The sequence below is a fragment of the Calonectris borealis genome, chromosome 3, assembly GCF_964195595.1.
Source record: "Calonectris borealis chromosome 3, bCalBor7.hap1.2, whole genome shotgun sequence".
Taxonomy (NCBI): Eukaryota; Metazoa; Chordata; class Aves; order Procellariiformes; family Procellariidae; genus Calonectris; species Calonectris borealis.
Window position 1 is genome coordinate 118,198,834 of NC_134314.1, and position 25,785 is coordinate 118,224,618.

Here is a 25,785-nt window from a genome sequence, read left to right on the forward strand (position 1 = left end):
GCACTTAGTGGCCTTAGCATTTTCAGTCTGTTTTGAAATACGACTTTTTGCCTGATCGTTCTGCGGACGGGATGGGTGCGACTTCCCCGCCTAGTTTGCATCCAGGTGTGGTTGGATGTCCAGCTCCCCCTGAAATTAATTGCAATCAGCTGCCTCAATTAGAGACTTTGGAAAATGCAATGAAATCTCTGGTGGCCCTTTGAATATCCTTACAAATTCTGAAATAAGCAGATTTACCCTCACTGGTGTGTGTTGGCAGGTTTCCTGGTTTCTCTTTAGCTCCCAATTAGCTTCTGGAGATTTAAGGAGCCCGTGAACCAGCACTTGCTCTTTTTTTAAAGTCTGATGGCATCGTAGAAATGTATATCACTGCATGCTGCGTCCGTAAGATCAACAGATAGTCTTGAAAGTTCAGAATAGTTCAACCTTTGCGTTCCTGTTACAAAAATAACAGATGGGTTGTGACCTATAATTTTTTTTAAGTGTTGCTTAACATATGCTTTTCACATTTAAGGTCAAGCTTATATGTGTTTTTTTTTATAGTTGTTTTTGCTGGGCTGACTAACACATGACTCAGACCACTAAATCTGATGGATTTAGTGATGTTCAACATCACTTTGAATTTAACGTGGCATCTTCTGAAAAATAAAGAGGTACCGAGGTCGATCATTAATTACCGCACATTCAGTTTAAAACTTTAAAGTCTGCTTTGATGCCTTGTTGAGCTTTTTTTTCTTTTATATGCTTTTTAAAATCACCACCCAACATCAGAACTGATTGTCGAGGCATTTATGTCCTAAGCTACGGGTGTCCAGCGCCCTCCTCTCTGTTAAGATCTATATTTACTGGATCGTTTTTGGATGTACAGCGCTGCCGGTACGTGCAAGGAGGGATTAGAGCCGGTGAGACGCCCGTTCATGTCGTGATAATTAGTGATGTTCTCTGCTGAATCACCTGCTTCTTGTCACAGAGGAAAGCGCCCAAAACGGTGAATTTGAAGCAGGCTCTGAAACGGATCCTGGAATTTAATACGCGGTGCCTTACGTTTTCTCACCCCGGCAGCTTCTGGCTCATGGTTTTGGTTGGAAGAGGAGGACTCCGACCAGCGAGCATCGTTTCTCCTTGCGGCTGAGGCCCCGGCTTTCAAAGCCGCTAAACAAATATATCTCAGGGGATTTTCTGGGCATTTAAATCACCTGTAAGTTGGATTTGGCGTTCGATTCGCTAATACTTGCTCGCCTGACTGTCTAAACAAAACTACTTCAGAGGGACCGAGTGGGAGTCGGTGAAGGCTGGCGGGTGGGAGGGGGCTGCCTCCTGGGGCACCTCTGGCCTTGAAAATCTATAGGATGGATACGTGAAGAAATCGCACACGTGCTATGTGGGAAACACGCGTGGGGTCGTGAGTGGTTTGGCGTACTCCTTCTGTTAGCTTCGGAAATCTACCTTCTGTTAAACAAGGTATATGTGCTTACATATATTTTAATGATATATTGTGGTATAATATGTAGGGAATTTAGCAGGGGTAGGTTTATCAATTACGTTTATTGCAATCCCAAATTTTGTTTGGATATACAACCTTTTTTGAGGGGAAAAAAGAGAGCAATACCGTCGATTTTAGGATGACGTGATGTGCGTAGGGTTGTATTTGATAGCGACTTAAGCGACGAAGTGGGTGAGTCCAGGTGTCGGCGAAGGGACGACACGGCTTGCCTGGAGGGCTGGGAGAGCCCAGGCTTTACTCGCCCTCTCCGCAGCTGCTGCCCTGCTGAATATAGCTGCCCGGCAGTTGCACGGGCTGCCGGCTCTCGGGGAGGGGGAAGGCAGCTGCGGTGCCTGCCGCGGGTTGCGCCGGGGATTCGGTCTCCCCTGGAGACCCGGCGCGTCGCCCCGCTGCTCTTTGTTCGCGTGCGTGGGCTCTGCCCGTGGGAAAACCCCGCTCACCGGAGGGGTGGATCATAAAACGGGATCGCGACAAAGGAGCTGACGGAGGGTGTGAGTATCGACTTGTTTCCCACTTCCAAGTATTGTTTGGGAATACATTCTTTTCTCCTTTTTTTTTTTTTTTTTATAATTTCTTTTTAAGTTGAGTTTGCTGTTGATGCTCCCTTGGCTGGCCTCTCCATTGCAAGCCCGGCGCTAGCTGGGTGAGTACCGCCAAAACCACTCTGCCGGTGCTTTCCTAATGCCGGCACCCTGGTTTGGGCTGGAGTTGCTGGAAGGGGCTTTCGTGTTCCCGGGGCTCTGAGGATGCCCACCTGTGACCGCGCGGCGCGGAGCTTACGCGTGGGGATTTTGGCAGCGCCCGTTTCGATGCTCGGAGGGGAGCCCGCAAGGTGTCATTGGTGTTGAGAGTATTTTTGGGTCCTGCTTGGTGAACGCAAGCAGAGGCGCTCGGCTGTGGCTGGCGTTCACAAAACGAGGTCCCTCGTGTGCTGTACTCGGTCGCTTTGATTTGGGTCCTTGGTTGTCCTGCTGCAGCTCCTCGCCCGAGTCCAGCGCGGGCAGCGAGGGGGTGGTGGTGGAGCATCTCCGTGCGTGGAGCACCCTGGGCTCAGGTTTCGAGAAAAATATCCCGTGTTAGAAGGATTTGCAGCAAGATGCAGTGGGCTCCGCTGTACAGCACGCTTGAAAATGTGTCACCGATTGAGCAAGTATTTCCATTAATTAATTTCACAAAAAGTTAATTTCATGAATCGAGGTAGAAGCTGCAGAGCTAAGCGCCAGGTTTGGGTTTTACAGTCCCCTCTAATTTTTTATATATACTTCTCGCTTCTGGGTGACTGGCATTTCAAGGGTTTGAGTTTGTCTCTTAAAACCCCTCAGCTTTCCACCCCGATGGCCTTCAGGGCTCAGCCACGCTAATAGGTGCTTTACCTCCTCGTTAATGATGTCTCATTTGGGCTCAGTAACCTCACGGTGCACAAACTCTTTGTGAGATTGGCCGTTAATTCAGGAGCCAGTTGCACCGTGCCGGCAAGATATAAAGCACAGGTTTGTTCTCAGAGCTGCCAGAGCTTCAATTAGATTTTCCCTGCGTGTCGTGTCGCCAAAACCAAAGGCCGGTTTGCTCTTTCCTCTGTCCCACTTGGTGCACCGAGATGCAATTTTACGATTTGGGGGGTCTGACCCAAACACGCTTAAGCTCTTCGTTATGAGACACACCCAGTTTCTTTACTTGGCGTGGAGACGAGGGGGGATGGCGAGTTGCCGCTACCGTGTGTTGTGTATTTCAGAGAGCCCGAGGCTCGGCATCGTCTTGCGGAAGAAGTTCTGTCCCGATGGCCGTGGATGTGGGAAAATCACTTTCTGAAGCTTCCCTGAGCGGGAAGGCCGAGGGCGATGGGAGGTGGGACTGCGCAGAGGTGGAGTCGGACTACCCGGAGCTAGCGGACAGCCTGCGCCGGCTTTTAGGGGCAGAGGAAGCCAAGCCCTGCCCGCAAGGGACGGAGAGCGTGGCAATGAGCGGGCGCAGTCCCTTGGCCGCTGGTGTTACCCAGGGAGGCTCGAGCTACCGCCAAGAAGTGTCTTCAGCATCCGCATCCAGATTTCCCAGAGCGAGAGCAAGCCTCTCGGAGGCGGAGACGTTAATTTGTAGAGCCGCCGACGGCGGCGATGTGCCTCGTCACGTTAGCCACCGGTTCCTCTCCTCAGAAGAGCAGCAGGTGAGAGGGTTGTACGTACACGTGTGGCTGCGTCACCGGCAGGTCCCAGCCGCGGTGGGGACTTGTTTGTCTGGGTTGTCCTAGCAAGGGCTTTCCGTCTCCTCCAGGCAGAGTGTGCCCACCCCAGCTCCGGGCTAAGCCGTGCGGTGGGGAAGGGTTTGGGCTCCAACACCTGAGCCGTTGCCTCTGTTCCCGTATTGTCGCCGCAGAGCTGGAAAGTCGCTCGGGATGGGGTCCTTAAATAAGTTCTTCTGGCTGCCAAATGACTCGTGCAGCTTCCCAAGCCCTCGGGATGCCTTTCCTTAAAAACAAGCCCCGCTCTGGGCTCCAGGCAGCTGACAGGACAGAGTTCCCCTTCCAGCCTCTCCTCACGGCGGGTCCAGGGCTGGGCTTTTATCTCCATGTCCCGGCACAAAGGTGCTGTGCTGTCTGGGTGCTGTGCTTCATTTTAGGCGTCTCTCTCTCTCCCTTTCCTTTTTCCCCCCGTCCTCGAGCAGGTGAAGGCATCGGGCTGTTGGGAGCCGGCGTCCAGCCCTCCCAGCCGGCGCAGCTCTGCAGAGGAGAGCATCCTTGCTGGCAGCTGCCACAATGTCCGTGCCGGCCGCCGGAGCCGAAGGCTGGGAGCTCAATCCCCATTTTTTTCCACCCGGGAGCTCCTGCAGCCCCAAAGCCCCACCAGCCCCGAGAGCGCCCTGCGGAGCCGCTCCGCATCGAGCTTCTCCACTCCATCTTCAGAAGAAAACGGCCTCTCCGAAGAGCCATCCCGAAGCTTGCTGGCCAGCCTGGACGTGCCTTCTCCGGCGGCCACCGCCGCCCGGGACCTGTGCTGTCGGCGGGGTGCGGCAGAAGGCAGGGTGCCGCGGGCGCCCAAGCCCGTCAGTCCTCTGCTTGATGTCCGCCCCACCGTGGAGCGCATCAGAGGGATGTCGTCCTACCAAGCCGATTACTGGGCGTGTGCCATACCGGATTCGTTACCCCCATCTCCGGACCGTCGCTCGCCCCACTGGAACCCCAATAAAGAATACGAAGACTTGCTGGATTATGCTTATCCACTGAAGCCAAGATACAAGCTGGGAAAGGTGCCAGAGCCTTTCCTCCACGACTCAGGAATAGGTTTGGACAGCTTTTCTGTTTCCCCCGAGGGCACGTCGAGGTCCACCAGCATCTACGGCCGAGGTGGGCAGGCTCGGGGAAGCGGAGAAAATGGACGTCGGAGGTTTGAGGCCTCTGCAGAGAGGTTCTCCACGCCGGGGCCTGGAAAAAGAGGCTGCTCAGGAGCTGGCTCGTACTATGAACCTTTACCTATTGCAAAAGCATCCTTCACAAAGAGTGCTTCCTCTCGTCCTTCGAGGGGTTTTGCTAAGGATGTAACGATGGAGTCAGCTGGGCCGGGTTCCTTTGGCCGCCCTGCTGCGGATGGGAGAAGCTGGGGTACCAGAGGGAGCCCCTTTCCAAACCTCAAAGGGCAGGTAAAAAGCACAAATGGGTTTTTACCTACGACTCGAGTGCTCCCCCTGAGGAAAGAGTGGGAGGGAGATGAAGAATTTCTCTCCCTGCCTCCGAGACTGCGGGAGCTGGAAAGGCTGGCTCAGTTTTTGTCCGATCTTTCCTTAACTATAAGGACGCCCGGGCACGACCGCCGTAACCTTCCACGTCACGGCGACGGCAGGCAGCCCCTTTCATCCGAGTTGGCTCCTTTTGGAGAAGCGGGTGGCAGGGACGGAAGAGGGAATATTGAGGATTATGCTGGGCTGTGGCACCCCGGCAGCTCCCGAAAGCCCAGCTGGGAAAACACTGAATCGTGTGGCCAGATCCATAGGGATCCTCTGCGGGGGCTTCATCTACCGACCGGTCTCAGGGACACGTTGGAGGGGACGTACCTAAATGAACCGCGGGTCAAGGGGCATCCGAAGAAGAGCCAGCAGAGCGAGTCCCTTGCCCAGTGCGTTAAGGTAGGCTGAGACCAGAAACAAAGTTTATTATGGGAAGATCTGGCATAAAATGTGCCTGTATTTATGGCACAATTAATTAAGGCTTCTCCTTCTGCATGAGGTTGGGTGCCTGGCAGCTGGTAGTAATTTATGCAGGGAGGCTCACCGGAGCAGATAATTTCTTCTGATGGAGCAAGAGCCCGTCTCGCTTTTCCCGGGGCTCGGCATCGTGGGGCTGGGCTCGGTGGAAATGCGGCTTCCCCCCGCCCGCCCGTCCTGCAGCGCCGCTGCGCCGGGGCGATGCGAGAGCCGCGGTCGGGGCTGGACCAAGTGTGAAATCCGGCGTTCGCTGCCTGCCCCATCGCTCCGGCTATTTAATGCGGCGTGGCCGGGCCTTGCCCTTCAGCCCAGGCTCGCTCATCTTCCCCAGACTGGGTCCTACTTAAGGACCAGGCAGAACTGGCGGGGTTTCTCTGAAGAGTTTCCTGATTATTTTGTGAATTTTTATTTTTTGGGTGCCTCATGGCCATCCTGCCACCGGTGCCGTGCTCCCCGCCTTCCCTTCCATCTTCCTCCCCACCCCAGCCCCGGGCTGAATTTGGAAGCGATGCTGGGCTGTTTGCAAGAGAGTTAATTATCACACGCATAGCTGCAAACACCCGTGCAACTCATTCCCCCTCTTGTACAGGAATAACTCTGCCGATTTAAAAGGGTCAGCCTTAGGGTGCATCTGTCGCCCCAAATCGCGGCGCCAGGGAGAAGCAGCTCAGCTTTATAGCAAAACCCTGACTCCCGAGGAGCAGGAGCAGGGCTGGAGTCTGGTTTCGGTGAGAGCAGAGGCCCCTGGGTTTCATGCAGCAGCTTACAAAAATAATCCCTTACCGAGATGCTTTAAAAATAAATGAAAGCACTTAATTGAACGAGACAAACCCTTGGGGAAAAGCAACTGCAGATTAACCGTGCGGCTCCGGTGCGGAGGAGGGTGTCTCTTCGGCTGGGAGGTGGTGGAGGCAAATCCCTTCCTTCGGCCTGGGTGCCACTGGCTTCCGACCCCTCTCCGTAGCAGCCATTTCATGGTGACCCTCAATTTTTGCCACACGGTGGTTTTGGGATGTGTTTAGGGGTTTAATTTGCTTTTTGCCTTTTTTTTTTGTTTTTTTTTTCTTCTTTTTTTCTGTCGACCCTTGGTTTCCCAAGCTGAGGGATGTTTGTGTGCTGAGGGGAGGCGGACGCCGCCGGCCCCGCGGCGGGAGAGCAGGAGGGAGCAGGTGCTTTCCGAAGCACGGCTGGCTCGCCTGTCGCTGTCCCTGCCCTATCTTTGTTGCAGAAATAGATAAGTAACCCCTTCTGTTACGCTTCCTTAAGTAGATGTTTTGCTGCCAGCTGGAAGAGCTAATTCGTTGGCTGTACAACGTGGCGGACATCACCGGCAGCTGGGTCCCAGCCTCGCCCGACACCGAGAGCGTGACGGCATCGCTGCACCGCTACTTGGTAGGTATGGCCGCTGGCTTTTCTTCCCCCTCTTCGGGCAGCCAGCAGCACGAAGCAAGACACTGCTGGCACAGCCCAGGTGGGTGATGGGGGGTGCATCAGGTGCGCAAAGGCGATTTGGGACCACGGGGAACCTGCTCAGGGGAAACTGCTCCCCGGGCAAGGTGCCGCAGGTGCGTCTCTTCCAAAAAAACCCTTCTAAGCAGCGCTCCTCTTCTCCTTCCCTTCCCAGGAGTTCAAAAAAGACGTGGCCGACCACCGGAGCCTGACGGAGAGCGTGCTGGAGAGGGGAGAAGCTCTCCTCGACTGCATGGCGTCGAGCTCGCCAGGTGAGGAGGAGCGCGTGAGCAGGGCCGGTCGTGGACACAGCCGGTGATGCTGGCCATGGCGTCTGCCCCCCGAAATCCCTGGCCCCACGTGTGTGTGGGTGGGGAAGCGGCGGGCAGAGTTTGCCATTCAGCAGCTGTACGGGAAGGAAAAAGGGTTTTACACCTCCGCTGCTGTCCGGAGATTGGAAGTTTGAAGCGATTACTCCCAAGTGCTTTCAGCTGCACCATGCCTTGACCCTTGCCTTGCGCCGTGCCATCCATCGTGGGCGATGGATGTGTTTCTGCCTCTTAAGGGTCCCTTCTTAGGTTTTTATCTTAACCGCAGCACGGCCAGCTCCCGCTGGGCTGTGGGATGCTGTCGGCCTGCAGCTGGGAGGAGGTGCTGGCTGGGCTTTCTTACACAGTCCCAAAGGTTTCCTCTGGGAGCCCCTATTTCTGTATCTTCACTCTTCACCTGGAGCCTCCTGGGTCGCTTCCCACCCCCTCCAAACTCTGCATCACAACTTGGGTGGGATGAAGATCAGCTTATTCATTTCTAACACTTGATTTCCTTCAAAAGTCTGTCCGGGCGAGTGGAACTCTCTCTCATATTGCTCTTGCAGACATTGAATTGTCACGTTACTGCCACCTCCATCGTACGTTTTGTTTTCCAGCTCTGAAGGACACGCTGGGTTTGATTGCGAAACAGTCAGAAGAGCTGGAAACCCACGCGGAGCACTTGTATGAGTCCGTTCTAGCGGCCGTGGGTCCCACGCAGGGCGAGGACGGGATGGAGGACGAGGGGGTGCAGCAGACGGCTGCCCAGTGGGTAAGCAGGGGGGCAAACCAGCCTTTCTGCGGCAGGGGGGAGAGAGAGGGAAGCATAGGAAGATAAACACTTCAATTAGCAAACACTATCCGTCAGGCTTTATTATGCTTTTAATCTGATGTTTGGAAAGCCTAAAAGGAGAAGAAAGCGAGGGCGATCTCAAAATGGATGCCCCATCGTCTTTAAATGTGTGTCGGGGGAAGAGCAGGGTGTCGGTGAACCAGCTGATGAAACCCAAGAGCGTGACGAGAGCGACGGCAGCTCCTCGGCGGGACGCGGGGAGCCGGCAGGCAGGTCACCGCCGGGCAGGGCGGAGGGCATGCCAGCAGTCCGGCACGGACAGCGGCTCTACCGAAATCACTTGGACAGCAGAGGGAAGATGGGAAGCGGGTATTTTTTTTGTTTGGTTGGGTGTTTGTGGGTTGTGGTTTTTTTTTTCTCCCCCTTTTTTTTTTTTTTTTCCTCAAAAATTCTGCTTGCCATGTCATGGTGCGAAAGGGAAGCAAGTGAATTCAGGTGTACAATATGGGCTAGAAAACGTGTTTGCTGATTTCTTGAACATCTTCCTTCAAATAAAACTGCAGAGACAAAAAGTGTTTCAGGAGGGCACTGCAGGAGCGTTAGCGTCCCTCAGCCGTTCACACTGCGATTGGGAATCGCTATAAAACCAAGCCTGTGTGCAACGATCATGGGTGATAGCAAGGCGCTGGCTCCAGAGACGCAGGAAGGCTCTTAACAGCTTCTGAGCACCAAGATGTAGGAATTTAGGAACTGCAGGACAACCTTGCTCCCCCCCGCAACCCCCTCCTACCCCCATTAGCTCACACTGGTGATTTCCCCACGGCCCACTCCACGGCACAACTTAAAATTTGGAGTTGCAAAGGGGAAAAATTACTTCCAGCGCTTTGGAGGAAGGTAACAATATCTTAAGTAGTTTGTTTGTTTTTTTTTTAAATTGCTAAATATACATAACTATATCCTATACAGTCCCGAGCATATGTGGAGGTGATTTAAGTCTAGCAGGGGGGTTTGGTTGGTTTGTTGGATTGCAGCCAAAGCACAGTAGCAAACTGGATCCATTTTATTTCAGGTGCTGCCTCTATCGGACCCGGGCTGCGTTAGCCAGTCTCGGGATGGCTGAGAAGAAACGCAACAAGCACCAAACCACCTCGTCCGCCTCTCGCAGAGATGCCAAATACGTATGATCACAGCGTTCGGAGTTAGCCAGCCCGGGCTGGTTTCAGTTTGGTGGGGTTTTTTTAACCGAGGCTTGAGAAAGGCAAGCTGTACAGCAGCGGTTTGGCTACTGGGAAGTCTTGTTAATAGTGCTGACTAGGTTGGGGAGTTTTTGTGCGCGAGGAATGTACAGCTGGCCTTTTTTCTTTGGTTTGGTTTTTTTTTTAATGTAGCGTTCCTTTTTTTTTATTGAAGTAGCCTGTTCCGTGTGTTAGCAAAATGTCAGGAACACGGCTGGGTTTTTTTAACTGCGTAATCCATAGTGTGCCGTGCAGCTCGCTTCTAAGTAAAGCCGTGTGATTTTAATAGCCGTGTCCTCATGTTTTGTTTATGCTCTTCAAAAATAGGTGCTAGAAGCCAAGAAATAGCAACTCCTCCTGGTTCTTGGGAGCGAACTGAACTCTCGTTTATAATTACATTCCCTGCTGAAGCGGAGCCTGTTTAACTTTCAGTTTTCTTACGCGTAAACACAAAGAGCCAATACGCTATATGACGCTCGATAAAATAACAGATGAGCACACTCAGGGAAGAACCAGGTTGTCTATAACCTGCCGTTACCTGTTACTTGCAGTAGTTGTGTTAGTGCGGGGCTGGTTTCCCTGGGTGAAGAGTTGTGCCTTTCCCCTCTTACAGCTAGTGCAGCTCGTCACTGCTCACAAAACATTCATAAAGGGTTTCCAAACCCCGTCTGTAACAGAAAAGGGCATCTCTGAAGCAGCATAACAAGGTAAGCGGCCAAAAAATTACGGCCAACTACAGACTGTTAGTACTTGGCTTTAATTAACCTTTAAACTAAATGGCGATCATCATGTTCTTGTGCAGAAATACATCATTTCCTCCCATTCTTGTGAACACAACAAAATGAAGTTGCTGTATTGCACAAGTAGAAGGTGAAAGCACAGTTAAACTGAAGCAGTTACAAATGACAAATAATTCATGGGGGTTTTTTTGATGCTCTCTCATCTTCTACCTCCTCAGCTAAAAGGGTGGGTTTTTTATTGCCGAGTTGCAGGTGACAATTCACAGATCAGCGTAAGTCCAACAAAAAGGCTGAAGCAAATAGTTACAGCGAGACTGGTCTCACTGGCTTTATTGACAGCAGGTCCCGTACCTATAGGCATTCCGGGTGACGCTTAAACAAAGCCTATAGCAGGGCAGGATGGGAGTTACAGGCAAGGAAAGGCTGCTGCCTGCTTGCTACCACTCACAAGTCTTAACCATTATGTCAAAGGTATTTAGTATTTCAGCTCATAGACTACAGGGCCCTCGCCCAGGATTTTTAGGCCTGCTCTACCCTCTTCCGCACACCTCCAGCCTGACCACCACCGGCTCTAGCATGTAACAGCACCAGCCCAGTAACACAGCGATGACTTAGGGGGAAAAAAAATAACCACCGAACAACTGGTGTAGCCCAAGCTGGTTTTGCAATGCTTTTATTACTGTATATATTAACATTGTTTTGGATAGTATGTAGCAGGCATCTTGACATTTAAGTTCATTTGTGCACTTCTCTGAAGGGAAGATGTTTTACCCTCAATACACCTCCTGGTTCGCTTCCTGATCTTAGCGGCACTCGCTACCCCTACTGCTCCCGCTCTCCGGGAGGAGCAAGTCACATTATACAATGAATTATACCAACAAGCACATCTCTAATAGAAAGCACATCACTTTATTGTGAAGGTCTCAAGTGGAAGAGTTCAACTTAACCATGACAATACTTTATGTATTACAATTGCCTGTTGATTGATGCAACTATGTTGAAGAAAGCTGTTAGCCAAAGTCATCCCCCCCCCCCAAAAAAAAAAATCAGAGGATATTTGCACCAATTTTAGTTATACCTCACAACATACCTAGGCTATATTTTTACTATCACAGGGTGTATTTACTACTAGGGGAATGTTACATGGTCTTTCAAACATGAGACTATTTACAGAATAGGCTGAACATTTGAGTTTAGGTAAAGCTGAACAATTTTACATGTATAGGAAGTGTTATAGGCTAGCTTTCCTGTGGCTTTTAGCTAGACATCAGGCACTAATGATTTGATTAGCTCTGTACAAAGAATCACACACTGTCCAAAACCTCTCGGCTGCTGGTTAGTTCCAAATTGTTAGAGATAGCGCCTACTTTGAGCAACAGTCTGGTGGGGGCCTTACTGGCCCCCTTTCATCCTTCTGATGCCTCTATGCGTGACAGAATAGAAGCTAAGCTGTTGCACTAAGTCAGAAGAGTATTGATTAAAAGAGGATGGAATTAACAGTATATAGAAAAGACATAATATACTGGTAGAAAGTTATACCACCTCAAGGTTACGCTGAAGTCCTTCCTGTTAGGGAAATACTGTTCTCTCCCCTACTACGCAAAGTGGACAGGAATTCCCTAAATCGAGTCCTCGAGAAATAAATTAAGGTCCAAGATCAAGTTAGGGAACCGTTGTACATTCAGAGTGCATTATGCCTCCATGAACATTGGCTGGGTGTTTCTGGTACAGCAGATGTGCCTTAAGCACCACGACAACTCAGGCTTTTGGGCCACAGTCACTAGTTTAGTTGCAGGGAAGGTCTCTGGTCTGTTAGAAGGTCTGAGAGCCATGGCTGCACACAGATATGTTTTGTGCACAATGCAAGCCTGATTTCCCCCTTAGCCATACAAATTAAGACAATATTTATCACCATACAGTTTGATATTACTTCCAATAAGTACAATATTTATTAAACATTTCTTCAGTTTTGTTACATATTGTGCAACAAATTACAATATTCTGCAGCCACAAATTATATGCAGAGTATGAAGAAACTATTAATCAGATAGTGTGATCTTTCCATTTATAATTCTACAAGAAGGAACTAGCAAATCAGATCTTACATATATCTTACTAAATTTTATGCATGGAAAGTGACAGACACTGTTGTGCTGTTTGATACAAAATGGCTAAACTTCATCTTCAGAAGACTAAACCTGACATCTAAACATGCCAATAGAAACATCAAAACAAAAATACATCCTAACCAACCACAGGAAACAGTCTGGTATCAGGAAAAGCAACAAGGATTACACGTTTATAAACCAGCACACAAAGGTTTAAAACAGTTCTGAAAATGAAGTTAGCTGTCTTGAGTCAAGGGAATAAAAAAAGTCAGTATTGACCATTTACAATCTCTGACCTTTGTGGAGACGGTAAGAATCTGTTGTAGTGCAGCTACATACAGTACAATTCAGGCAATTTTTTTTTTTCACTTGGGTTCAGATTGCAAATTCATTGTTGTGAGACAAAAGGGGGGAGGCAAGTTTTAGCAGCAACCTCCACTAGACTGCTTGACTGGAGTGCTCTGAATTTTAACATTGGACTTCTCTGCACCACCAGCTGTCGCTCCCGGACCCATTCGTTTTTTAATCTCAGCAGCCATGGTCATGAAAGACTGTTCTACATTTGTGGCATTCTTTGCACTGGTTTCCAAAAATGGAATTCCAAGAGAATCTGCAAATTCCTGCAAATCAAGAAACAGTGAACAGTAAGCTCATACACCAATTCATACCTCACCTTGTCTCCCAGTGCACTTCTGGATAAGCCACAAATTCCTAGACCACCCCCCCCCGCTCCCAAACTGCAGTCCTGCAGTTGGCTTGCACTGCAAGGGGTCACCAAACTGTTTGCATTTATGGCACCCCGATACCTGTGTACCAAGACACTTCCCCGCACTAGAACTTAACTCCAGTGCATTACGATCCAGACTAGGGGCTCAACCAAAGCAAATACACACACCAATACCAACATACCTTTGCTGTTGTATAGTCTACTACTTTCTTTGTGGTCAGATCACATTTGTTCCCCACCAACAACTTGTTGACGTTTTCACTGGCATAACGGTCTATCTCCTGCAGCCACTGTTTTACATTATTGAAAGACTCCTAGGAGATAAGAGAACTGTAAGCAAGACCCTTAACCAAGAGGACACTTCAGCACTATTCAGTAACGACTGGGCAAGAATATGAAGCAGTGTGCTTAACTATCAACGTGATTCACAACCACAAGAGAGAGAACTCCATACTTCAATGCTACAGCACTCCCCTGATTGCCTCGGGACAGGCGAGTCAACACAGGGTCTACACAGCTCCTTAGTCCATGCTCCAAGCCCTACACAATCAGCCCTTCCTCCCTTGCTGCACTCCCCCCCATTATTTTTCCCTGCTCCGTATCTTGAATAGTCAACAACTACCATCTGGGACTCTTCCTCCTCCACCTGTAGCAGAGATAAAAGACATGGCACACAGCTGAAACCAGAAGAATCCCAGGCATTTATAAAGCACCAGGTATTAGGTGCAAACCACATTGTTGCAGGGATGCTGGAACAACCTTTGACTCCAGAAATGCAGAACTGCCATGCTGAACTGATATTCAAGTTAGCGATTGAACCTGATTGTTCTTTTCCTGTTAATTCAGGAAACTCCACACTTCCTAAGAGCCCTTCAAACAGGACAACTGCACCAGTAATCTTCAGAGATTCTTTCACAGAAAACACTGGCTCACTTGTATCCTGCACACATGCTGACAATTTTCTGTTTCAAATGCCAGTTCTTATTGTAGACCAAAGTTCAAGTACATTCAGAAATCTTTCAACAACTTCCATCAGTAACTCAGACTTCCTGCTACCAAAGGCAGGGTGAGAAGTATTCACATAGAACAATCAATTACCTGCCCAGCAAGTTTTAGGTTAAGCCTAAAATACAATTGCTTTAGAGCCACAGATGCCACTGCTCCTTTTATTTCTGTGTTGAGCCCCAAACCAGAGACTAACACACACATTTGGCTTGAAGAACATGGTCACTGTCTCCTTAAGTGCCAAGTTGCTAAACTCCCAGTTTTATTTACTTATCAGCCTAGTGTATTCCACCTGGAGAAACTCTCCAGGCACAGGTTTAACACTTACCTGATCTGTAACATCATACACAACTATGATGCCATGAGCGCCTCTATAGTAACTGGAAGTGATAGTTCGAAACCTCTCCTGTCCTGCCGTGTCCCACTACAAGACAAACAACAGGATCAGTTACTGCAATGTGGCTGTACCAGGGTTACACGTTAGCTTCCAGAAATACAGCTCAGCTGATCAGCCATCCAACTACAAGCACATCCAAGTCACAGCTACAGAAGTGGCTCTGAAACTGTACGCATCAAATAGGATTTGAGAAGATAGGTACTTTTCTACAAGTGCTCATTTGTTTGGTTTCGGACAAGTGTAGTCAAGAGATCTCACTGAGGAAAACATTAAACAGTTTTGACCCATGAAGAAGCCATGGTTCAGTGGTCAGAAGACCAAATGTGAGCCAGGGCTTGAAAACCTGTTAGGAACAAGGTCAGAGAGATGTGGGTCTCTAACATGACCACTCCCTTCAACTTCCTTGGTACAGGAGCTGCAGCAAAGGTATTTAAAGGCAACATCCTCTTCAGAGGATGAAGTGCAACAACTCAAACCAAACCTGGTTCCCTTCTCCTGCTGGAAGAGTTAAGGAGGGACATGAGGTGCTTGACCTCTCCCCCCACCAGGACAGGAACAGCACTCACCCAAACATTTCTCTCCCTGAAGCCATGTCAAGAATAGGGCTAGCTGCGTATTAAAAATAGCCAGACTCACAGACAGGTTTCAGTAGTGACAGCATTCCTAGTGGGCTGCTCTGGACTCAGGACAGCTACATCAGAGTCTGGAGGCTCAGACTCAGGCTTCTAGCCATAAACTGGACTCCTGCTCCACAACACAGCCTGGAATCCCTGAGTCATCGCCTTCAAGTCCTGAGAGCCTCTGCTTGAGCTGGAAGCAGTGGCTGACAAGGATTGTGTGACCTTGCATAGATATTAGATTTCGTTACACCAGTCACCCTTTTAGAGTGCTTCAAGATTAGAGGAAAGAACTGCCAAGTCTCTTCCCCTGCTTATTGCAAGTGAAAGGCCAAAAGCACAACCAGAAAACACCGCCCAGTGCTAAGGCAGACAGGCCAGTTACAAGCATTTGCGTCAGTTTTTCCGTTCAGGTCAACAAAAGCAGAGTTTCCAGCACTAGACAGTGCAGCCTGCTATTAAGAGCCGCTGTAGAATTTGGGCATCTTGGACAACTGTGCGATATTCTTGCACTTACACAAATCCTTGCTAAATACTGCAGAGCTACACCAGTTTTGATAGGAGAGCACTCCAGCATAGGATTCTACCCTTCTTCAGCTCACAGCCCATAGTGCCTTTTAAATACTTAAGCTTTCTTTTCTTCCCAGGAAAACAGACTTGTAACAGGTAATTTCCTCTTCAAGGCAGACAGCCTTGATAAGCATCCTTCTTCAAGGACAGGTCATGGGAAGTCTTGTAATCTTGTAAAAACTGCCCAGCCTCTTGTAACAGGGAAGATATCGCTTATATTTTAATGATTAAAGTACAAAGATAACTATCAATAGCTATGAATGTAATTCTGTGCTTCAACAGATTAAAGTACCCAGGAGTTGAGAAATACTACTTACTATCTGAAGCTTGATTGTTTTCCCATCTAGTTCTATAGTTCTGATTTTGAAGTCCACACCAATCGTGCTGATGTAACTTTCTGTGTACGTGTCATCCTAGGAGAAAGAGTGAACATAAGTCAAGCCAGCTGCACCTCTTCTGCAGTCACCTACTTTATTATGCAACAGGCAGGCACCAGGCAGACAAAGGTACTTAACTCCCTAGCAAAAAGAGTCTGATCCTCCATAGCAAGTCCAGCAGGTAGCTAGGTATTTTCACTGAGTATTTACTTTTCAAAAATTCTGCGAAGTTTTTTAAAAGCCCCTCAAGCAACAAGATTTATGTTCCACAAACTAGTCAAAAAGCCTCTTTTCTGGAAATCCTGTAGTGTAACTCCTTTTGAACTGCAGTTCAAAAAACAGTCTTCGCTCACATTGGCAGATTGAAGAGCTACTTAGAATAACCATTACGGTTATTAAAATGCCTCAGATTTTTATTTTCCTCTGATGGTTTTCCACCTAGACAGCAGCTACCTACGACAGGTCAGAGGCTTTGCCTCGCTCACACTGCACATCTGATGTCAGATCCTCAGCTGCCACCGCTGGTTGCTAAGGCAGTTTAGAGTTACAGCGTGGGTACTGGTGCTAAGTGCTCTGCTCTGCAGTCTGTAAATACAGGAAGGAAAACGCCTCACTGGTTTAGCAGCTTGCATGGACCTGACTGCAGAGTCTCCAGCAGGCCTTAAGGCACACAGGAAGCGCTGGATCAGTCTTTGCTACCTTCTAGCAATTGTTAGCTTGCCGGCATGAAGGAAGTTTCTATTCCCAGAGTACCAGTAGGATAGAACTTCATGTAAAATATACCAAAAAAGGCTTTATGCAACCAACAGCTATCACAAAAGCAAGGGATTTCTTTGGGTTGTGAATGGATGACAACTTAGGTAATACATACGTCTGAGAGAAGACATGCAAGTAAGAATAAAGCATTAAGCCTTTTAGAATGACGTGACATGTATTTCCTTAACATTTCAATACTCAAAAGGGTATGTTTGAAAAACCTGATGCCATTTAACCTACAGCAGGAAGAACACAGGTAAGTGAATGCTGCAGTACTTCCTTATGTCAGGGTAAAACAGCTTAGTTAGAAAGTCAAATTTCTAAAGGAAAAAGCTACTTATTTGGAGAAACACCAGATAACTAAGCACAAACTTAAGCTGGCTATCAAAAAAGAAAAGCTGGATTATTCACAGGGAGCCAAAATTAATTCAAAAGTATCTGCAAGAGAAGCAGGCTAGACTGATCTGGGAGTACCGCTCCAGCCTTGGTGTCACTTCCAAGCCACTGCCTCCAGTTCTGTGAGCAGAGCAGGTTACATCTTTCTAGTGTTCATACTGGTTTTAGTGTCTCCCTGTCCTAATGCTGCACAAACAGTGGTTGTAATAGTTTTAACTTAGGTCGTGCTAGTCGTACACACCAGACCACCATTTCGTATTAATAACATGAAACACAACAGGCTCTTTCCAGAGGTGCCTAGAGCAATTGTTTAGGCTGCGAAACTGCTGCCATCATCTTGCAGTAGTATCAAACTCTAGTTTCTCAACCATACTCTCCCTTCCTTCCTCTCCTCCCATGGCAACATAAAGCTGCACTTTGGCATAGATGTAGATAAGGAGTTCACTGGACTTCAGCTTTTTCTACTCGGAGCTGTCAAACCCATTTTCACTTTTCCTGTTGACAGGAAAACTAGAGCTTCTTGCATCAGATTTCAGCTACAGCAGCCCACAAGCAATTTTAACATTTATTATACACTCATTCACTAAAAGAAGCATAAGGCCTTATTATTCCTAGAGTATTATTTAAATTACTTCTCCCTCTGGCTAAGCAATTGGTAGGCCTTTTCATTGAAGATCAAACTTCATCTGGCTGAAAATATTCAGGTCAAGTAGTAACTGATCAAGGTCTTGCCCTGACACATTTGTACTCTTCATGCCTGAAGGCACACACCCCGGAATTCAAGTATGTTCTTCCATCTTCAGTGTTCTACCACTAGCATAATGATAGAAGTTAAATTAAGATATCTTGTTCTCAAGTAACAGGAAAATAAGAATTAAACTTAACTGGACATATTCTTGACATTATTTCTTTCCGTATTACTCAAACAAATACATCAGCTAGAAACAGATGCAGAAGACAGGAGGGTTTTGCACTACTTTAATTATTCCTTGGTGTACCAGACCTGACAGACATCAGACCTTCCAAGTAGTTCCTGTAGTAGAGAAGTTCTTGCTAAGTACCTAGTAGCTTTTTTACATAAAGTTTTCAAACATGATCACTTACTGCAAACCTAAGTAGAAGGCAAGATTTCCCAACACCGGAGTCTCCAATCAGAAGTAGCTTGAATAAATAGTCACTGCAGAAGGAAAAAAAATGAAGTCACTTAATGAAAAACACTACTGAGAACCAAGTTCCATATAGCCAGTATATTATGATGTTTGAGAAGGGTAGGGAAGTCACCTACAACACCAAGCTTCTCTCTCCAGTTTAGACACACTCACAATTTACTTAATTTAATTGGTAAAGGAAGTGTGAGGTAGATGCTCTGAACACAGCATTTTTGTGTAGAACTGTGCTTTCCTAGGACATTACTCTGGGGATATTAGTATGACTATCAGCAAGACTAACACAGTCCTACTTCAGCCCTTTGTGGTCTAAGAAAGATTAAAATCATGCTTTGCAATTAAGTGCAAGCCTTATTGTTTGGTTGAGTGACTCAAGTAACACACAGATGATAATAACAGCCTGCTGTCCACCAGAGCCATTATCTTCATATCGTCTTTAAAGTCAAAGATTCGATTCCACTGCCCAGCTTCACAAATATCATGTAGCTGGCCACAAGCAGCCAATTCTTTCCTCAGTTTAAGTTACCCAAATTTAAGTTCCAGCAGAATTCATTAGCGCAATATGCAATTCAAACATACAAACTATTAACACCATGTTGAGTGGCCTTCTAAAGCAAAATGAACATCCAATAGACGATCAACAGCTGAAAGCAACCACATACTCTGCTTGCCTTTCAGAAATTAAAACCAAGCTAAAGCCATTGCCAGATGAGGACACATTCATTCTCCAGAGGATGTCAGGTGTGATGTTAGTAACCCTGAAGCCACACCAGCAGTGGTGACAATAATTGTTTTGCTTAACGTTGAGTCCTCCCAATACTGAGGCAGGAAGCACAGTATCATCAATGACCAACCTAGTCTTATACTTCAAAGAGTCATGAAGACTTCATTGTTGGCAAAACATTTTGTGTTAGTCATAAGACTAATGGGGCAGTTTAATACTGGAGATCAAGTAGCAGAGAAAAAGCAACAAGGCACCACTTACACAAGTTATTTTGCTTTGTAAGTACTAGACTAACCCATTCTAGGTTTACAACTCTTCAGCCCTGTAGTGTCCAGGATTAAGTCCTGTTCTCATTTAACCACTAGAGTTTACAATAGACATTTCTATGCCCCTTAACCAAACTGCGAAGATAAAATCTATGCAAATGCCTGAAGTCAACTGTCCCCACTTATTATTCCCTACTAACATCGCCATTGACTCTGGCTGGGCAGGAATCCAGCCAGGAAACTGCATCCATCCCCAACTGGTAACAGCCAAGCAGATGGTCAACTGCCCAGCTTTTCACCACTCCTCTGCTCAAGTGCCCAAACGACTGTCATCTTGGCTGGTCCCAGGCTGCAAAAACACACTCAACTGAAACCTTCACCAGTTTCCACAGCACTTCTCTCAAGGCTAGAGATAAGTCAGAAGTGGTAAATGTAGCAACTAATAAGCTGATCCTTAAAAATGCAATCTTCCCCCACAGCTTAAAGCTAAAAGCACTCAAGGTATTTAAAAAAATCAAAGTCAAAGCATATCTAGCAGTTTAGGGTCACAGAACTCACTACTCCACCTGTCAAGTCATGTACTAATACAAGGCAAGATGGTTTTAGTCAAATGACAGTTATTGACCCAAACTGTTCAAGGGAGGTAAGTTACATTACATCACAACCCACATATCTTAACAGCTTCAAGATAGCTGAAGCACTACTACTGACCAGAAGCATTATTATTGCTCGTACTCTTACACTGGTGACCACTGACAAAATACATGTTTCTTGAAGCTTGGGCCTGCCCATAAGACAACACTAAAATCCCTCCTCACAACCTGGAGTCTGCCTCCCTCTGCACTTTAAAAAAAAAACAAACAGTTTCATGTTTCCTGTGGCTCCACTGACAGGAACTCCACCACAGCCACACTGACACGCTAGCGGTTGAGGATGCACAGTTGTGTTTTATCACAAAAGATGTGTTTTAAGCCTAACGATCACTGAAGCAGGACTGTGTTGACCAGTGTTACAGTTACCCAGCTCTGCTGCCTCTCAACCACCTCCATCACCCAGGAACTGAGGCAAAGGGCTACCTGATAGCAACTGTATAAAGAAACATTTAAAACTTCTTACCCCCACTAATAATTCAGTTCCCCAAGAGCGGCAGAGAAACTCCACGCAGTCTGGAGACCAAGGTAAAGTACAACAGCTCCGAGACCCAGTCCACTGTTCAACCTATTCCTCCTTCCCCAGGATTATGCATGAACTGAAGCCACAGTTACCTCAGCCTTCAAATAGCTCCTTCCTACTTCAGCAGGAAGTTTTGGTTGTTCAGTTCTCTGCAAAACCAGAATTTTCAGCAATACTGAAGTTAAATTATTACTTACAGTAAGCACTAATACACTTGAAAGTATTAGAGCTTACAGCATGTTATAATCCCCTTAAGAATGGTAACACATGAACATTATCACTATATTGTCTTCACTAAAATTAGTGGAAAAAATTAATTCCTTCCTGGTGTAGGTAAGGCTTCAGCAATGGATCTGAAAGATTCACTGAAGAGCCTCGCCTTGCTTCCAAGGGGAATTCACATCCCTCCCAGCCACCGAATATCAAGTAACTTGTCTTCCTCTGTTACTCTTAGTGTTAAGAGCAGCTCCCAATCAGATCTACCCTGCTATTAAATCTTTTGCTGTTCAGAACAACCAAGAACGATAATGGTTTATACACAGTGCTATGGTTAAGTTAAGGCAACAAGAACCCAGGAGCCTTAAATACTGGTTTTGACATCTTTGCTATTAAGACCTTCCCTCACTTTGGGCTTCAGTATTTCCAAAGCAAGTGACAACCACAGGATCGTAAGGTGACTTAAGCCACCTGCCTCATTCTCACTGAAACCAGGGCCAGTGCCAGTCAGGCTGCAGCATGGCTGGAAACAGCCTTTACTGAGTTAGCTCTGTCTCTGACCTTAGAAATGGGTGTTCTGTCACAAAAACCAAGTTTTGCCAGATAAGCAAGACTGACGCTTAGACCTGCATCAATTCAGAGATAACTAGAACCTTGCTATTTAGGTTTTAAAAAATTAAAATCATTCCATATTCCAACAATACAGTGCCTTTATTTCTAGGTACAGTTGCTTTAGGACCTTTTAAAATACAGCAGGTGCCTATATAGATGCCTTGAGAACCAACTGAGCAGTCTGTTACACATGGTGTGATCTCAGGGTACAGCAACAGTTTAAATCAAATAAAAATGAACCCAAGCTACAAAAATTTGCAGAAATCTCTCTCTAGACTGAACTACACTGATAGCATATTTGTGTTAGTGGGTAGCAATGTGTCCAACAAGCCACGCAGGTTAATTTTGGTATTTGCTCCTGAAGAGCCACACAACCATTTCTGAAGCCACTGAATTTTGCTCTTTAAAGCTGAAGACTTAACTCATCAGCTCGTCCAGTTTAGGGAGCCTTCATAAAGCAGGCTGAGCTATGTAGCATAGCCTTGTCCACACTACTTGGAAATAGTGGGAGTTCAGATTTATCATTCAAACATTTCTCACCACCTATGTAAGCAAGTCATACTTGGCACCTGTAAGAGAGCACACTGGAGGAATATGTGCAGCAAGGCAGGTAGGTACTGTCAGTGAGAGCGAGGCTTTCAAATCCTCCCCATCAGGAAGAGGATATGGTAACTTCCTCTTGCCAAAGAGATAAAGGCTAGATATGCTAAGTCTAATTACCTCTTGCAAAAAAGGCACCTCCAAAACAACCCTGAAATTTTTGAGCAGAGAGCAGCGCCCTCCTGTTACACACATTTTCCATGCAATAGGCAGCAAGACAACCTTCAGCAGAAGACCAGGAAGTCAAGCTGAGGACAGACCTGGCCAAAGCTGTGTGGAACAAGGGACCTGTGGGCCTCCAAGATACTGTTGTTTATACAGGGAGACATGTGGGGATTTTTTTAAATGCCAGGAAGGTTTTATGCCAAAACAGACAAGATTAGGTAGTCATCAGTCTCCAACAAGGAACTGCTGGAATCGGCTTTAATCACTGATGTCAGCTGCAAGTTTACTGTAAACAGGTACTCGCAGCAGCCTCAAATCCCCAATCTTTGTTCTACCACCCAAGAAATTTTGAAGAGAAGCATGGCTGTCGCTCCAATTACACACTGCTTGTGTCAGTAAACAGAATCCAGAAGACAAAATGCCACTTTGCATCCCAGATTGCTGTTTAGAAAGGTTAGAAGACAACTTCAGACAATTCCAGCAACCCAGAAGCTGTCACTCAATTGTCATCTACTGAACACAATCACACAAGACTGAAAACCCCTACACAGATATTCTCTAATGCTTCTGAAGAATGCAAAAACCACAGATTTATTCCAAAAAGCACTTCATTTCCTCATCTCCCTTTGAAGAAGGTATCTAGAACAAGATCCAGACACTACAGAGCATTGATCAAGATTAATTCCTGATACCACTTGGCTGTTAGATAGTTCACCCACCAGTGTGTTTATGCTAGTCAGCCTAATACATGCAAGTCACAAAAGGGGCAGGAAATGCCGAACCTGATGCGATCTAGTGACAACAGAGTCAATATTGACATTTTGCTCACTTAAACATCATAAGGGGGGGGAGGAACACAGAAGGAATACATCGCAGTGCTAGGGCAGGTGTTTTGAGAATTTTGCTTCCAAATGCTAGCACTAATACCTCATCCATCCCTCTTCAGCTCCCTCACTGAAATGAAAAAGCACACTAACTAGTCCACTAGGCTGTCCTACAGCCCTGAAGTTTCAAGGAACCTCTCAGAAGCACACATACCCCCTTCAAACCCTTGCACCAGCAGCTTCTAATCCTATAACTTTAACAGGAAAATTGAAGGAGGCAGGTCTTTTTATTAATAAACTTTAACTCGCTACCCCACTGACCTCAGAGTTCTGGCATGCCCAGGAGAGAGGATTTGGGGCTACAGCCTGATCTGAAGCTGCGATAAGGAAGTGACAATGTGTTACATTATAAGCAAGGCACTTCTAAAAGGACAAACGGACATCAGTACCTGTATCTGTTACAGGTAACTAGAAGGAATAATGTCATAATCCCCCAAGTCTTATTCCTGATTTAATATGGATCCAAGTATACATATTACAGCAACAGGTATTTTCTGCCCATCTCACCACACCCTTCCCATCTCCTATCCTCATCCTGCAGACACAACCCTGTCAGGAAGTGGCAATTTAATACTACAAATTAATCTTAAACTACAGCTTTTCCTCTTTGTTTCACTTTCAAGAACTCAGCTGTCCTCACCACCAGGAACGAGCACTCTTCACTGTGAATGAGTCTCCCTCAAAACATTTTCCCCATCTTCATAGCAGCATTCAATATCTCATTCCAGGGAACTACTCTCTGCATCGGAGTCTAGAAAGCCAAGAGGCTTCAGGAAAGGCAAAAAATCTATGAAAAAAGTCCCCTTCAACTTGTTTCTGCACAGAGAGTGTTAGTGGCCTAACACTTTACACAGTTTCACTACAAAACCCACCAGTCTGCAAGGTAAATTCGAGTTTAACTCTGAGAGTCATTATGACCACAGAGGCACCGACAATTTGTTGGTCTTTCACCAACTGACTACCTCCACCTACTGTTTTGGTGTTTTCCAAAGCCACAGGAGCAAGCCGGTTATGTAATCTTGCCAAAATGTAACTTGAGTTCCTGGCTGTACCTCTTAGCTTTCACCAACTCCCTCACACTAGCTGATGACTACTTTGCCTTCTACTCCTATTTGCTCTTCAGGTGATTTTAATAGGCCCAGAGTGCTTGCAACCATGCTGCCATAAGCAGAGAGCACAAAAGCCACGACCATGTAAGTCACTAACCTCAGCTGTGTGCAAAAGCATGCTTTGAGGACAAAAGCTGTTAAAAGTGTCATCCATGAACAGAGACAATGGGTGTCTAGAGCAGTAATGTTATACCACACGTGAATTTCAATACCATAACCACTTCAGTTACAGTAGAGGGCACAGTGGCTCCATCATCCCAAACCAGAGTGCCAGCAAAGCCCAGGTCAGTGAAAGAATCCTAAAATCACTCTTCAACACTAAAGCATTGAGAATGCAGCAGCTGGTTTTTAAAGTGCTTTTTAAACTAATCCCAAGTCTCTCCTCTTATTCACTCAAAAAAGCCATGAACAAAATGAGGTTTATTGTCCCCGACATCCTGGTGGGCAAGCCACTGCTCTTAGAGTTGCCAGGATACAGACAACTATTGACCAGAGAGCTCAGACATCCTTACTCCCGAGCAGGCCAATTAGAGAAAAAGGCCATATTCACACAACGAGGTACAACGACCCTCCGAAAAAAAAAAACTGTGCCATCACCAGGTTTTCTAGGCAAATGCTATTTCAGCTCAAGACAGCCCCAAGAGCATTTCATTATCAAGTCACAGCGTTGCAAAATCTACATAGGCAAGAAGTGTTTTGCAAGAGCCATGTGACACACACATGACTTGCAGCTAAAGTGAAGGGTGGACCTCTGACTACTAAGCTGCCAGCAGCAACCGGCCAGGAAGATCGGCTTTCACAAAGAGCTGGTTTCCCCCCCATCACTTGTTGGAGCCTGGGCTCCGATGCGCATTTTCGAGGTCCGGAAAAACCGCCCTCAACTGCGCCCATACTTACTTCGCCGCCGACAGCGTTCCCGGGGAGGGAGGCGGGATGCCGAAGCCACCCGGATCACCGGGCCCATCGCGCCGGTTTATAGCAGGGACATCATTAACTTTTCATGGCCCGCCATACGGCTGCCCCCCCCGGCGCCCGTAATCCAACCCCCCCGGGGACAGCACCAGCAGGCCTCACGCCTGCCCTCCGCCGCCGCACGGCCTCCGGGGCACGTCTCCCTCGGTGACCGGCGGTAGGCGACGGGCCGCCGGAGGCCCTCAGGCACGAAGGCTCGGCCCTCCACTCCCACCCCCCCCCCGCGCCAGGCCCGGCGGCGGCCTTCCCCCCCCCCACCCCGCCGCGGCCTGCCGATCGCGGCCCCCCCGGCGCGGGGCAGCGGGGCCTGGGGCCGCGGCGAGGCCTTCCCCCGGCCCGCACTCACTATTCGGGATTCATGCTGGACATGTCCGTGGGGCCCGCGGCCCGAGGGACGGCGAGCGCGCTCTGAGGGGGGGCGGTCGCGGCCTGGCACCTCCCGCCGCCGAGGCGGGCGCTCCGCGGATGCAGACGTCCAACGGCTCCCGCCTTCGCCCGGCGCTCGGCTCGGCCTGCCCCTCCGCCGGCGCCCTGCCCGCTCCGCGGCCTCCGCGCTCGCTCCTCAGCCCAAAATGGCTGCCAGAGCCCAACCAGGAAACGGGGCGGCCTCTCGCCGAGCAGCGCTTACATGGCCGGGGGGCGGCGGCGGGGCATGCCGGGAAAGCGAGTCCGCGCCGCCGCTGCCGACCCGTGCCGCCGGGTGGCCGCGCCCGCCGCCGGGGGAC

The 25,785-nt window shown here is 47.9% G+C and overlaps 2 protein-coding genes across 4 annotated transcripts; one reads left to right on the forward strand and one right to left on the reverse strand.

The window, feature by feature from the left end:
• Positions 1 to 215: 215 nt before the first annotated feature.
• On the forward strand, positions 216 to 9,766 carry CEP68 (centrosomal protein 68). Of its 2 annotated transcripts, XM_075147636.1 has the most exons (6): positions 216 to 3,665; positions 4,163 to 5,617; positions 6,965 to 7,087; positions 7,320 to 7,416; positions 8,070 to 8,224; positions 9,315 to 9,766. In XM_075147636.1, exons 1-6 carry the CDS (start codon positions 3,282 to 3,284, stop codon positions 9,363 to 9,365), a joined length of 2,265 nt encoding a protein of 754 aa, XP_075003737.1. In that variant the 5' UTR covers positions 216 to 3,281; the 3' UTR covers positions 9,366 to 9,766. The 2 variants fall into 2 exon arrangements, with proteins under 2 accessions (XP_075003737.1, XP_075003736.1); XM_075147635.1 differs by lacking the exon at positions 9,315 to 9,766 and having other exon boundaries at positions 8,070 to 8,483.
• A 1,111-nt stretch (positions 9,767 to 10,877) lies between these two features.
• On the reverse strand, positions 10,878 to 25,676 carry RAB1A (RAB1A, member RAS oncogene family). Of its 2 annotated transcripts, XM_075147638.1 has the most exons (6): positions 25,407 to 25,673; positions 18,278 to 18,350; positions 15,962 to 16,057; positions 14,389 to 14,484; positions 13,238 to 13,369; positions 10,878 to 12,948 (listed from the first exon to the last, which is right to left on the reverse strand). In XM_075147638.1, exons 1-6 carry the CDS (start codon positions 25,427 to 25,429, stop codon positions 12,751 to 12,753), a joined length of 618 nt encoding a protein of 205 aa, XP_075003739.1. In that variant the 5' UTR covers positions 25,430 to 25,673; the 3' UTR covers positions 10,878 to 12,750. The 2 variants fall into 2 exon arrangements, with proteins under 2 accessions (XP_075003739.1, XP_075003740.1); XM_075147639.1 differs by lacking the exon at positions 14,389 to 14,484 and having other exon boundaries at positions 25,407 to 25,676.
• Positions 25,677 to 25,785: the final 109 nt, after the last annotated feature.

Excerpts from the sequence above, each read along its gene's own strand:
- CEP68 (XM_075147635.1), top strand. The coding sequence starts at position 3,282 with ATGGCCGTGGATGTGGGAAAATCACTTTCTGAAGCTTCCCTGAGCGGG. Across the intron at positions 7,088-7,319 it reads CATCGCTGCACCGCTACTTG|GAGTTCAAAAAAGACGTGGC; the intron begins GTAGGTATGGCC and ends TTCCCTTCCCAG. Across the intron at positions 7,417-8,069 it reads CATGGCGTCGAGCTCGCCAG|CTCTGAAGGACACGCTGGGT; the intron begins GTGAGGAGGAGC and ends TTTGTTTTCCAG.
- RAB1A (XM_075147638.1), bottom strand. The coding sequence starts at position 25,429 with ATGTCCAGCATGAATCCCGAATA. Across the intron at positions 18,351-25,406 it reads TCCAGCATGAATCCCGAATA|TGACTATTTATTCAAGCTAC; the intron begins GTGAGTGCGGGC and ends TTCCTTCTGCAG. Across the intron at positions 13,370-14,388 it reads TGTATGATGTTACAGATCAG|GAGTCTTTCAATAATGTAAA; the intron begins GTAAGTGTTAAA and ends CTTATCTCCTAG.